This window comes from Podarcis erhardii (assembly GCF_964252035.2).
Source record: "Podarcis erhardii genome assembly, chromosome: 9".
In the NCBI taxonomy this organism is placed as follows: domain Eukaryota; kingdom Metazoa; phylum Chordata; class Lepidosauria; order Squamata; family Lacertidae; genus Podarcis; species Podarcis erhardii.
Window position 1 is genome coordinate 20,301,071 of NC_138512.1, and position 13,275 is coordinate 20,314,345.

The 13,275-nt window shown below is 41.1% G+C and overlaps 1 protein-coding gene across 6 annotated transcripts in view; it reads left to right on the plus strand.

Annotated features, from left to right (window-relative positions):
* Window positions 1–13,275, plus strand: part of CORIN (corin, serine peptidase) — a 117,716-nt gene that overhangs the window by 77,803 nt on the left and 26,638 nt on the right. For all 6 annotated transcript variants that reach the window (XM_081875657.1, XM_081875654.1, XM_081875658.1 and 3 more), the window contains exons 11-14: window positions 927–1,158; window positions 4,235–4,380; window positions 4,817–4,924; window positions 11,831–11,944. In XM_081875657.1, coding sequence (XP_081731783.1) covers window positions 927–1,158; window positions 4,235–4,380; window positions 4,817–4,924; window positions 11,831–11,944 — 600 coding nt within the window. The remainder of the gene's footprint in view (window positions 1–926; window positions 1,159–4,234; window positions 4,381–4,816; window positions 4,925–11,830; window positions 11,945–13,275) is intronic.

Here is a 13,275-nt window from a genome sequence, read left to right on the forward strand (position 1 = left end):
GCCAGCACCAGCACAGCACACGGAAACGCCGTTTACCTTCCCGCTATAAAGCGGTACCTATTTATCTACTTGCACTTGGGGGTGCTTTCGAACTGCTAGGTGGGCAGGAGCTGGGACCGAAAGACGGGAGCTCACCCCGCCGCGGGGATTCGAACCGCCGACCATGCGATCGGCAAGTCCTAGGCACTGAATTTTTACCCACAGCACCACCTGCGTCCCTAATGGCATGTGTACTTGGCTTCAAACATCAGTGGTGAGAGTGTGCCAGAGCTGGAATACACAGTAATGTGGGCACAGCCTAGGTCTGCAAACTTGATTTTGAAGGTTAGATCTACTTACATATGGCATGGAGAAGAATTATTAACTGAAAGGGAAACTGATGAAAAAAGATTGGCCAGGCAATACAAAGCTGGAAGAATCTGAGATTGGTAAGAAAGAAAGTGAAATGTTTTGTGGAACAGAATTATACTGCAAGGGTCTTGGTGTGCCCTATCAATTCCCATTGTGAAAAGAGAATATTTACTACCAGACACTTGAAAATTGGTAGAAACAAGGGGATAAATTAAATCTTCCAAGAGAAATGGAAAAGATAGAGCAGTAACAGATGTTCCTGTCTTTGTCTTAAATGAATGCTTTTCATTCTTTAAATAGCTGTAACTTAGCCAAAAAAATGCATATCCTTTAATATAACCAGCTCTGAATTAGAACAAAATAGACTTCTGTATATGACTGTAATTGATAACAGAAACATACATATCATTTTGATGTTTCAAAATGGTTTTAGTTTTAGTTTTATAAAATAATACATTTTCAATAAAATAGAAATCCCTTGTGTAAAATTATAATCCAATGTAATAATTGTTTGAAAATGCAGTAATATTTTTTAAGTATTCTAAAACTTTTTTTTTTTTTTTTTACTTTAACAGGTCAGTGTGAGCCAATTATACTGGAACTCTGCATGAACCTTCCTTATAATTATACTCATTACCCCAACTACTTGGGCCATCGGACACAGAAAGAAGCCTCCATCAGCTGGGAGTCCTCTCTGTTCCCAGCCTTGGTTCAAACTAACTGTTACAAATACCTTATGTTTTTTGCCTGCACAATCTTAGTGCCAAAATGTGACCTTCAAACAAATCAGCGCATTCCACCATGCAGGTAACACCTGATAACTAGCTTAAAGCAGGCCACAAAACTTTCAGTGCAACTGTAATTCTGCTTATAGTGTGCTGTAGTATTACCAGTGCAATCCTTATGGTGTAAACTAAAGCATGTTGGTTTTATTTAGTTTAGTTATAATAACCCTATGTTCAGCGAACACTAATTTTATTGCTGTTTGTCTTTAAGCAGATTCACAGAAAACTCTTCTCAATGGCCTTTAGTCATGAGAACTAAATAGAACTTCTGTGTTTAGAAGCAATACACAGTTTAAAAGCACCAGATGCTGGAGTCACAACAAAGGAGCATTATTGTTATATTTGCACTCTGCTCAAGAAGTTGTAGCGTTATATATGGCTGGTTCCTGTCAGAAACAGGATGCTAGATTAGATGGAATGAAGTTTGATTGAGTAAGGCAATTCTTATCTTTTACTCTTTGAGGTGTTCTTTTTCTTATGGCATTTTAATAGATTTCTTTTATCTTGGTCTTTCTTTAAAATGGACATGCAATTCTCCTTCTTGCTTATCTATCATATATCTATAGACTCTGTTTCAGGCACACCTCTGAACATATCCTGTTACTTTAAGCATCTGGTTGAGCTCTGTGTTAAGGTTTCCTACACTGAGAATCCTCACCCATTTCTGTTTAATGAAACAGTTGTAGAAGGCGATGGGATTTTGACCCTTCACCAAAAATATAAAATTTGAACGATGGCAATACAGGTTCCTATTGCTTATTATTTCCATAAGTTGTTGTTGTTGTTTATTCAATTAATTAGGTACTTTCTAACTAAGATTCACACTGATGTAATTTACACATTTAAAAATCAACAACTTACTCAAAGTGATCACCCACTAAAAGGAATGAATAAACATATACAGTCATACCTCTTCTTGCGAACGCTTCATGTTGCATTTTTTCGGGTTAAGAATGCAAAAACCCGGAAGTGTTTACTTCCAGGTTTTGACATGCGCAGAAGCGTTCTATGCGGTTCACACATGTGCAGAAACGTTCTGCGCTGTTCGTGCATGCGCAGAAGTGCTCAATCGCGCTTCGCACATGCGCAGAAGCGCTGCTCTGGTTACGGACTTTTCAGGATGCAAACGGCACCCTGGAATGGATCATGTCCGCAACCAGAGGTACCACTGTATACCCTTCCCTACAGAAGGATAATAACCAAACATGCCAGCTAAAATAGCTGTAAGAACCAAAATAAAAACATGAAAAGATGGCATCAATAATATGTCGGTATCAGGTGAGCTTCCTTGGGGAGAGTATTCACAAACTGGTGGGTGCCGCTTAAAAAGCTTCTCCTCTCCTTGGACTTCTCCTTGAGGGGGCACACAGTTTATCTTAGGGTCTAGCTAGACTTGTATGGGGAAGGTGGTCCACGTAGTATTGGGGTCTTAAGCCATGTAAGGCTTTATAGGTTAAAAATAGCACTTTAAATTAGGCTCAGAAACTAATATTGTGACAAACCAGATTTGGTATTGTATGTTCATCTCATCTGCTCCCTGTTAGCAATCTGGCCACTGAGTTCTGCAGTAGGTGCCATTTCCAAACTGTCTTGAAAGGCAGCCCTATATATGACACATGACATTAATCTAACGTAGAAGTTACCAAAGCATAGCTATTCCTGTTCAAATGGGGCTGCAGCTGGACCACCAGCTGATGCTGATAGAAGGTGCTCTGCACCACAGAGACCACATGTGTTTCCAGTGACAATTATAGTTGCAGAAATAACCCCAAATTGTGAACCTAAACCTTCAGTGGAAGTGTATCTCCATCCAGAACTGGTTGCTATCCAGAATCATCTACTAAAAGTGTTTCTGTTTTCTCTGTATTGAACTTTCGTTTGTTGACTCTCACCCAGTTCATTATTGTGGTCAGACACCAGTTCAGTGCATCCACCACCACACCCTCTTGATGGCAGTGTGCTCCAGAATGCTGGATGACCTCATTCAGTGGTTTTATGTAGAAGATGAATAGTTTGGCATGTGGAGAATAGGATCAAATAGGAGAATAGGATCAAATCCTACAGAACCCCATACTGGAGGGTCTATGGGGCTGAACAATACCTCCTCAAGCACCCCCTTCTAGAGTACTATCCAAGTAGTACTGGAATCACTGCAGAGCAGAACCCCTCACTTTCAACACAATCAGTGCTCCAGAAGGATACTGTGGTTTATGTCATTAAAAGCTGTTGAGAATGAAGAATGATCAACAGGATCACTCTCCTGATAAGAGGACGAGAGTGACCAAGGTGGTCTCAGTGCCCAAACAAGGTTTAAACCTTAATTGAAATGGATCAAAAAATCAGTCTCATCCAAGAGTGCCTGAATCTGGTCTGTAAACATCTTCCCAACTTTGCCCAAGAAGGTTTCAGTGCAGATAGAGCAAGTCAGATGCACAGTAACTTAATATTAATTCAGTCCTTACCTGTAGGAAGCTAGTAAGCATTGCCAAGCCCATCATGTCTTCATTTAAGTAAGAGATATTGTTACTGTTAGGGCATGTCTGCATCACAAGTGAAGTGATTGCTGGTCTGATACTGAGAAAACATACGTTTGGTTGTCCTTTCCCTAACTGGATAGAATCAGTGGTTGTGAATTGCAGCTTTGTAAAAGAACAGGCTGGCAGCACCCACGATTGGTCACAAGTATAATTTAAATAATGATAGGCATTGGCAATAACTTCAAAGGAATCCGCAAGGCACTCTGGGATGTTATGAACTGGAAGTGTGTGTTTTGTCTAGTTCCTATTATTTCTTGCTGATTTGCAATTGAAATGTGGGGGAAATAATGGTTAAAGTGTTTTAGAGCCTTTATAGGCACTGATGGTATATTGTTCCTAATAACAGTGTGTTCTGTTTCTGGTTACTCCATCTTACATAGCTGTAATGAATAAAGAATAAACCCCATGAAAATAATTATGACTGAAAGAATCTCAAAAAAATCTTAATTTTCTTAACTAGTTTTGCTGGGTTTGGCCAATGGCTTTTTCAAGGAAAGTGTGAATTCATTCAGTCTCTAATTTTCCCATCCAAAATAATTCTTTTCCACATAATCTTTTCAGAGCACTTTGTGAACAATCCAAAGAACGATGTGAGTCTGTACTTGGAATTGTAGGCTTACAGTGGCCAGAAGACACTGATTGTTCTCAATTCCCAGAAGAAAACTCAGACAATCAAACTTGTCTAACACCTGATGAAGATGTAGAAGGTTACTAAATATTTAAACTACACATTGCATACTTGAGGGGGACTCTGGTATGGAGGGCTAGAATTTCATTGCCTTATGTTTAAATTTATTTTTCTAATCAAATCATATGCATAATAAGTTAATGGAATGAAGGCTGTTATTCTCTTAATTGGGGGTCAGTGCTACTCAGTTTTAGATTGCAGATGGCAGCCAGAGTATAAAGTTGTCACTAGATGTGTATGAAAGCAAATCCAGGTATTCATGAAACTTTCATAAGGTCAAAATTCCATGCAATTTTAAAATAATTGCATAGCACTGTAGGAACTCAAAGAAGTATTCAAATTGAACAGCAATAGGCCCTTCTTCATGGCTGTCAGTGCTCTTTTTCTTTTATGTTTCTTTTCATACTAATGATGAAGGCATTTTAATTGACTGGATTTTGTAATTTTCCTGGCAGAGTGCTCTCCCAGCCATTTCAAATGTCATTCAGGAAGGTGTGTCTTATCTTCCAGAAGATGTGATGGACAAGCAGACTGTGAAGATGATAGTGATGAAGAGAACTGTGGTAAATGATCTTCTATTATTATTATTATTATTAAAAATTGTATACCGCTCTTCATCCGAAGACCCCAGGGCATTTCACAAAAAACAAAAACGAAAAAATGCAAAATACATAATAAAACAAAACCCAAAACAAATCAATTCAACCCTTCTCCCAGAAACACATTTAAAAAAACCTATAGAATGTTAAACAGCTGAATGCCTGGTTGAAGAGAAATGTTTTTGCCTCATGCCTAAAGAAAGTTCCAGGCGAGCCTCCCTGGGGAATGTGTTCCACAAACAAGGAGCTATCTCAGAAAAGGCCCATTCCTGTGTTGCGAACATCTGGATTTCTTATGGAGGAGGCACACAAATAAGGGACTCGGATGATGATTTCAGGGTCCCAAAAAGTGCTTCCCAGAGCTCAAATCTAGTTCTTTCCCTCTATCTCTACCTGAGTTTGACTCAAACTGGGTCAGATTTTGTTCCTGTAAGCACACACCGAGACCTAAATGACTTCACTCTACCCCTGTGGCTTCCCCTCATTTTAAGAATAATCAAGGTTCCATCTATTTCTTGGCTATTGGGAGCAATTATCCAGCAATCTCCCTAACAAATTGAAGGTATAGTCAGAATTGGCTGTCAAGTTTGACCAGAAAGGAACATTAAGCAGTCAATATCCCATTTCTGTTACATCTCTGGAGTCTATCCTTTCCAGCGATCAGATAGTGAGCTTATAACAATATTATGTGAGTGAACAGTGTGATCCAAATGGATGCTCTCAGTAATTCATTCTTGATTACAACTGTAGTGCAGATATACCGTATTTTTCGCTCCATAAGACGCACCTGACCATAAGACACACCTAGTTTTTAGAGGGGGAATGCAAGAAAAAAAATATTCTTTAAAGGGAGTGCTGAGCAGGGCCTGTATGCATCCCAGGCTCTGCTCAGCGCTCCCTTTCACGAGCCGCGTGGAGCGTGTGTGCGGCGCTTGCAGGCTTTTCCCCAGGAGGAAGAAAAGCCCCCAAGAGCTGCACACATGCTCTGTGTGGCTCTTTAAAGGGAGCGCATCTCTTGGGGGCTTTTCCGGGAGGTGGGAGAAGGGACTGAGGGGCTAAGCCAGAAGCTAGAACAGCAAGAGGGACTGCTGCCCAGCAATCCCTCTTGCTGTTCTGGCTTCTGGGATAGCCGCGCAAAGCCTCCTCAGGGCAGCAGGATGAAGGCTCCCCCTGCCCTGAAGAGGCTTCGCGCGGCTAAGCCAGAAGCTAGAACAGCAAGAGGGAGCGCTGCGCAGTGATCCCTCTTGCTGTTCTGGCTTCTGGCTTAGCCGCGCAGCCTGCAATCGCTCCATAAGTTGCACAAACATTTCCCCTTACTTTTTAGGAGGGAAAAAGTGCGTCTTATAGTCCTTCATGAACATGGACATTGCGTTCATCTTCGATAATGAGAACATTATGAATACCCTTCCTGGGGCTATTTGAATATGTTGTTAGTAACTGGAAGAAAGCTTTGTTTCCCAAAGTTACATAATTGACACCAGGGATTGCACCTTTCTTAATTAGCAACAATACATACTGAAATAATCAGCATAGCACACACACCAAGGGCAGTCTAGCTAAAGTTATGCACTACTATATTCCAATTATTTCATATGTGAATGTACACATGTGTTCACATTTCTGTCATTGGCATTGATGAAACTTATTTAGGCTGGATCATTCCCCAAATGTTATACATATTAAATGCTATTTGTAGGACTAATCTAAGTTTCTCTTAACTAGCTGATCTTCAAATCATTAATTACAACACTGTGCATATTTGATTCTAAATACTATATTATGAATTACATTTCTGAGGTTTCTCATTACTGGTAGGTTGTTGTGAACATTTTTAAACATGTGCTTTCTTATGAGGGCTGGCACTGGTTGCAAGAGAATCTGAAGATCCTTCTTCAGATGGTGAATTTGAGAGTAGCAAATTTGAAAACATTTTGTCCAAATAGACTGCCTCTGTGTTTGAACAGCAGTGTTGGTAGTTTAGGGAAAGCACATGGCAGCATTAAGCATGTAAATTTTGTGATGATGATGATGATGATGACAACAGTGATGATGAAAAGGACACCAAAGAAAGGATCATATTTCCCTCCCCCCGCACTGCAACCCTGATCCAAACCAGGGCTACCCTTGAGCTGCGACTGCTTTTAGATGTGAAAAATCCTGCAGGAGCTCCCGTTGTCTCATTTAGTTTGGCCTTTAATCTTTCATGAGATAGGCTTCAATACGTCTGGAAAATTCCAGACATATACAGAAATCGGATGCCTAAAATGGTGACTGAGAGGAATTTTAGAATTTTAAGAGATGTCCGGAATTTCCCCCATGCATGGCAACCCGGGTTTCTTTTTCGGTTTTCTGTTTGTGTGTGTGTGTGTGTGTCATTGAGGCTTTATGTTCTGCTTTGGCCGCCTTTGGCTTCCCTTTTGGCTCCGCTCTGGCCCTGCCCACCATATTGCTGCCGCTGCCTTTGGAGGGAAGAGAGAGCGATGGATGCATGCAGGCATGGGTGAGGTGAAGCATTCGGTGGAGAGGGCCTGCGCCAGGCATGGAGCACCTCCCTTCCTTGGGCACCTCTCTCTCTCTGGGTTCCTGGGGTGTGCAACGAGGGGGGTCATCTTCCCTCCTTGAGGGCCTCTTTGGTCCTTCTTCCCCAGAGGTCTCTGGGTCTCCTCCCCACCTTCGCATCTCCATCCAACCTCTGGTGTCACTGCTCTGGCAAGGCATTTCATCCCTTGAACGTGGAGAGGGGGCTGCTGCCTTGGACTGGGCATGGGTTTCTGCTGAGTCCGGGGCTGTATTCTGCTGCCCTTCTAGGCTGCCTCACAGCAACAGCAGCAGGAGTAGGAGGGAGTCGCCAATGTCTCCGCCCGCAGCCGAGTTTGAGGCAGGAAATAATTGCCAGCCCTTCACAATACATCTGTATGTGAGGGGCATAACCAGCAGGACAGTGGTCAGGTCATCGGGCAATTTTTCCTCTTCAGCTTCTTCCTCTCAGTGCTTTCCCCTGCCCCCCCCCCCCACCATTCTCCAGGTATTCTGAACATGCCACCATGGCTTTAGCCTCACTTCTGGCCCTTCTGTTGGGGCGGATGTGTGAGGTGTCCCTGGGTCTCCTTAATACAACTCTGGCTCAACAATTTTGGTGGTTTCCTAAAAGAAGCTCAACAACTTTGGGGGTATCAGGAATTTTACTTTTGAAATATGGCAAGCCTATCATGAGAAAACATTCTGTTTCTGTATCTGTATCTGAATATCTGCATTGGAAATGAATTGAATAGAAAACAATGACACTTTGTGTGTTCCTGTTCTATTATTTTTTAAGACAAGAAGCCCCCCCCCCCATTATTAATTTCTTTGCCATCTCAAAATACTTAATATATATATATATATTCCCTCTGCAAAATTATTTTTGTTGAACTTGAGGAAATATAAATGAGCAACATATTTTTCTAGTGCTTTCTGCTGTTTGACTTTAAGGTATGGAATTCTGTTTAGTTACTACATGAAGTGAATTCCTTTAATACTAAATTGTCTTTGCTCTTTCTGTGTCTCCTAGACAAATGTTTAGTGGTCAACAGAATTCTTATCAGCGCCTATAAATATGGGAGACTGCATCTGCTTGAAAATTACAGCTGTCAGAATGACATTTCTTTGACCATGGCTAATGTTGTTACTGAAGAACAGCCAATGCTTTTAGAGCTCTAGAAAGCTGTTCTGTCCTCATTCATGTTCTTTTTTTAACTGGAGGACAAAAATCAATGGTCTTTGAGAATTATTTCTGTAGATGACATTGTGTAGATGGGCACAATCTGGATAAAGTTCAGTGCACTAAAATACCATTGAAATCAAGAACACCGACAGCACAATCCTATGCATGTTTACTCAGATATAAGACCCCCATTGACATACTTCCAGGTAACTGTGTATAGGATTGTAGCCTCAAGCACTTTATTGCTTGGTGGAGAACTCACTGTATTCTGTTGACTTATATTAGGTCAATTAACAATGGATAGTGTTCTTTCAAAAGTTATTTCTCTGTTTTGCCAGAATCTGTTAAAATCTGCTGCCACCAATAATATGTGCTAGTTTCATACTGGAGAGATTAAACATTTCAATCCATCAATTGGTGGTCAGGTTTCTGGATTATTTCAGACCATACTGATCAACTAGAAGAGGGTTTGCACTCAGTAAAATAATTTGAATCTCTTTCTTTAGCTATTCAATAATGTTCAGGGATTATTGTAATATTAATTCATGCTTGTAGTGACTTATCAGAAGTATAGGAAAAGAGCGCAGAACAGTGCACACTGCTGATCTATGGATTTGTGTGTGGAAATGACGAATGTTATAATGAAACAGAAGTCAAGTTGTCCTTCAGCCTAATTATATTTGCCACAATTTATTATACCTGCAACCAAAGAATTTGTGAAATCCAGTTCGTGTATATAAATTTCTATATGTGTGTGCATGTGAATGTATTTCCAGTCCTAGGGCCTCCCACACATAAATACAGATTACGTTCTTATGCCTCTCCATATTGCATGTTTGATTTACTTAATATTGAGGATATAGTTGGATCATTGGTGTGATTACTTTTAATTTAATATCTCTTGTACTTAGTATTTTTTATACTCCAGGGAATGTGAGAAGCCAAAGTTCTTTGTAAAATGTGTCTTTTGCACAATTACCAGTGTTCTGCTTCAGCAGAGCAGCCCATTCCTACATCTTGATAGTGAACTGAGCTGCTTTAAGAAAACAATATGTATAAAATCTGTAGAGAGATAAATATTTTATAGATCTGTGCTGTGCCTTAATTTCCTCCATATGATGAACCAAGAATTTAATATCAAAAGACTGACACAGTTATACAAGAGTTCATATTGAATTTATTATAAAACCAGTACAGCTGATTAAAGACACTTGGAGGAGACAGTGGCTGTGTTTGTTGAATAATGATGAGCCTCTAGAAAGGTGTATATCATTGTCAGAAAGCTGACATTTCTGCAGTTCAGCTGTGTCAATGATCCATCTCTATGTGTTTTTTGAGGGGTTTTTTCCTATTTCTTTTTCTGTTCTTTAAATGATCATTTATAATATTTTAAGATATTTCAAGGGAAATGCAGAAAATCATTGATGTATTAATCCAAATTCAGGTTCTATTCGTCTCAGTGGAAGAATAAAGCATGTGAACAAGTCTGTCATTGAAATAATTAAGAATTAAGTTTGGCTAGAAAATACTTAGGGTTTCACACAATTTTTAAACTATTAGCAAGGAAGCAAGGAATCTCTTGACATAGACGGTTTTGAAAACGCGTAAAGTGGGTGGTTTTAGTGTACATAATCTTTTAAAAATTTTAAATGAAATGCCAGATTTCAAAGGTTGCTTTCACATGTATAATTTATTTGGAATTTACTGTAGGATTTGTTGCAGGAAGTGACATAAGGTATTCTACTACAGTAAAATATACAGATAACTCTCAGAAGATTTTTAATTACTGTAAGGAATTCTTGCAGTAGCCAGAAAGCTTTCCTATTGTAACTTGCAGAAACCTCCACAGAAATCCTTTGAGATGTTGTGGTGAAAGAGTAAAAAAGGGGATAATTTTATGGCATTTCTTCCCTTGCTGCTTGCACTGCCATCTAGAACATGCTATTTTCAGTGTGAGCTGGGCGAAAAGTAATGTGCTGATTATTATGTGGAAAGCTTCTAAATCCTGCTTCTAGATACTGCTCTACACAGTTAATGCTATGCACATGTATGGGAGTAAGCGGTATTGGACTTACCGTATTTTTCGCCCCATAGGACGCACTGGCCCATAGGACGCACCTAGTTTTTTGGGGGGGAAATAAAGGAAAAATTTTTTATCCCCCCCCAGGTGCGCTGCGCTAAGCCCGAAGCTTGGGGCATGCTGAGCTCAGCGCCCCCAAGCTTCTGGGTGCCGGCAAGGTCTCCACTAGCCGTGGGAGAGGCGCGCGGCTCTCCCAGGGCTAGCGGAGCGCTGCGCTAATCCCGAATCTTGGGAGCTCAGCGCGCCCCAAGCTTCTGGGTGCTGGCAAGGTCTCCGCTAACTGTGGGAGAGCCACGCGCCTCTCCCACGGCTAGCGGAGCGCTCCGCTAATCCCGAAGCTTGGGGTGCGCGGAGCTCAGCGCGCCCCAAGCTTCTGGGTGCTGGCAAGGTCTCCGCTAGCCGTGGGAGAGCCGCGCGGCTCTCCCAAGGCTAGCGGAGCGCTGCGCTAATCCCGAAGCTTGGGGTGTGCGGAGCTCAGCGCGCCCCAAGCTTCTGGGTGCTGGCAAGGTCTCCGCTAGCCGTGGGAGAGCTGTGTCTCCCACGGCTAGTGGATAGCTTCCTGAAGCCTGGAGAGTGAGAGGGGTCAGTGCGCACCGACCCCCCCTCGCTCTCCAGGCTTCAGGGAAAGCCTGCATTCGCCCCATAGGACGCACACACATTTCCCCTTCATTTTTGGAGGGGAAAAAGTGCGTCTTATAGGGCGAAGAATACGGTAAGTAGGAGTAAAAAATGCATAGGATTGTGCCGTTATAGAAGTCCATCTGGTTTTTTCCCCACGTCTAAATTTGGTTAATAATATAGTTTAATTTCATGTTTCAAAATTATTTGAATGTGTGTTTCTTAAATTTAAGCACATTCCTAAATCTCTTTCTGGATAGAAGTGCTCTCTTAAGCTATATTTGTAATAGGCATATGATGACTGTATGTAAATCACAGGTCAAAGGACAGCAGAGGAAGCCATGCTGACATTTGTGCCTTTGTATTCTCTGTATCTCTCAGTTGTTGAGCCATTCACAACAACCACATGCTCTAACTGATGTGCTGTTGAAGCTAAATGTATTTAATGTCTTTAATTTTGTGCCTCTAGGTTGCCAAGAAAGAGGTCTCTGGGAATGTCCAGCAAGCAAACTGTGTATCAAATATACCATGATATGTGATGGCTTTCCAGACTGTCCTGACAATGTGGATGAAACTAATTGCTGTAAGTGCTTGAGAGGGCAAGAGCACAACATTCCCACTCTGGGCAAAAAGAAAAAAGAAAGAGGCAGGGACCTCATTATATCCTTCTGCCCCTTTAATTTCCTCTCTTGGATTAGCTGTCCCTCTAGCTCCATTTGCCTCTATTACATACTTCCTTGCTCTTTTCCTCCATTTCTGTACCTCATAATGAATTCATGCCTGGATTTCCCTGTCCCATTTTCATTCACAGAACCATAGAGTTTAGAGTTGGAAGGGACCGAATTGGTTATTTAGTCCAACCCCTCACAATGCATCTCAGCTAAAGAATCCCTGACAGATGACCATCCAACCTCTGTTTAAAAACCTCCAATGAAGATTAGGTTCTCTTCTCCTAACATCAGCACAGCACTTTAGACTCACAGCAACTGCTTGTTTTCAAGGCAAAGTTGCCAGGCATTAACTGGACCCCTAAAGCTGGCAATATTCAGCCCATTAAACTTGTAGGAGAATTTAATGATTGCAGTTACCCTGGAGTGGCAATAGTGACACCAGAACTCTGATCTCTGTAGCATCTATACATCTGTCAAAAGTCTGTCCCTGCTAAAGGGTCCAATAATATGATTTTTGGATGGGTGGGGTTTATAGTTGAATATCTGGTGCGCTACATGCACATACTACTCATATATTCCTGGGTTGCTTAAAATATGTTCTCTCCACTCTCTTGTCCTCTAGACAGATTTCTACAGCTATAACCGTAACATTTATCTCTCTTTAAAACCAATCAATATTATTATTTGTATGCCCTTGGCAGGGAGTTAAGGCAGCTTACAGATAAAAAATAAAAGCTAAAAACATAGGGAGTAAAACCAATTAAACATTGATAGAATTAAAACACACATTAAAACCATACAAATATTACAATAAAATTACAATAAAAAACAGCCCTTTTGTTAAAAGCAGTCAGTTCCCCAAAGCATTTCAGAAAGATGCTGTATTGTTTTTAACATTTGATTGGAAGCCACCCAGAGTGGCTGGGGAAACTCAGCCAGATGGGCGGGGTATAAATAATAAATTATTATTATAATTATTATGAAGTCTCTGCCAGTCTAGCTTCCCTAGGGGGGGGGAGTTCTAAATTCTGGGAACAGCCACCCAAAAGGCTCTCTCCCACACCCCTAGCAAGTGTGCCAGTGAGGTTGGGACTGAGAAGGGCCTCTCCTTAGGATCTCAGAACCTGGTCATAATCCATATGAAGGAATATGGTCTTGCATATAGCTTGGAACTAAGCTGTATAGGCCATTGTAGGTTTTTACAAAGGACTGTGGATAAAATAGAAAAAAATGGTCAGCTACA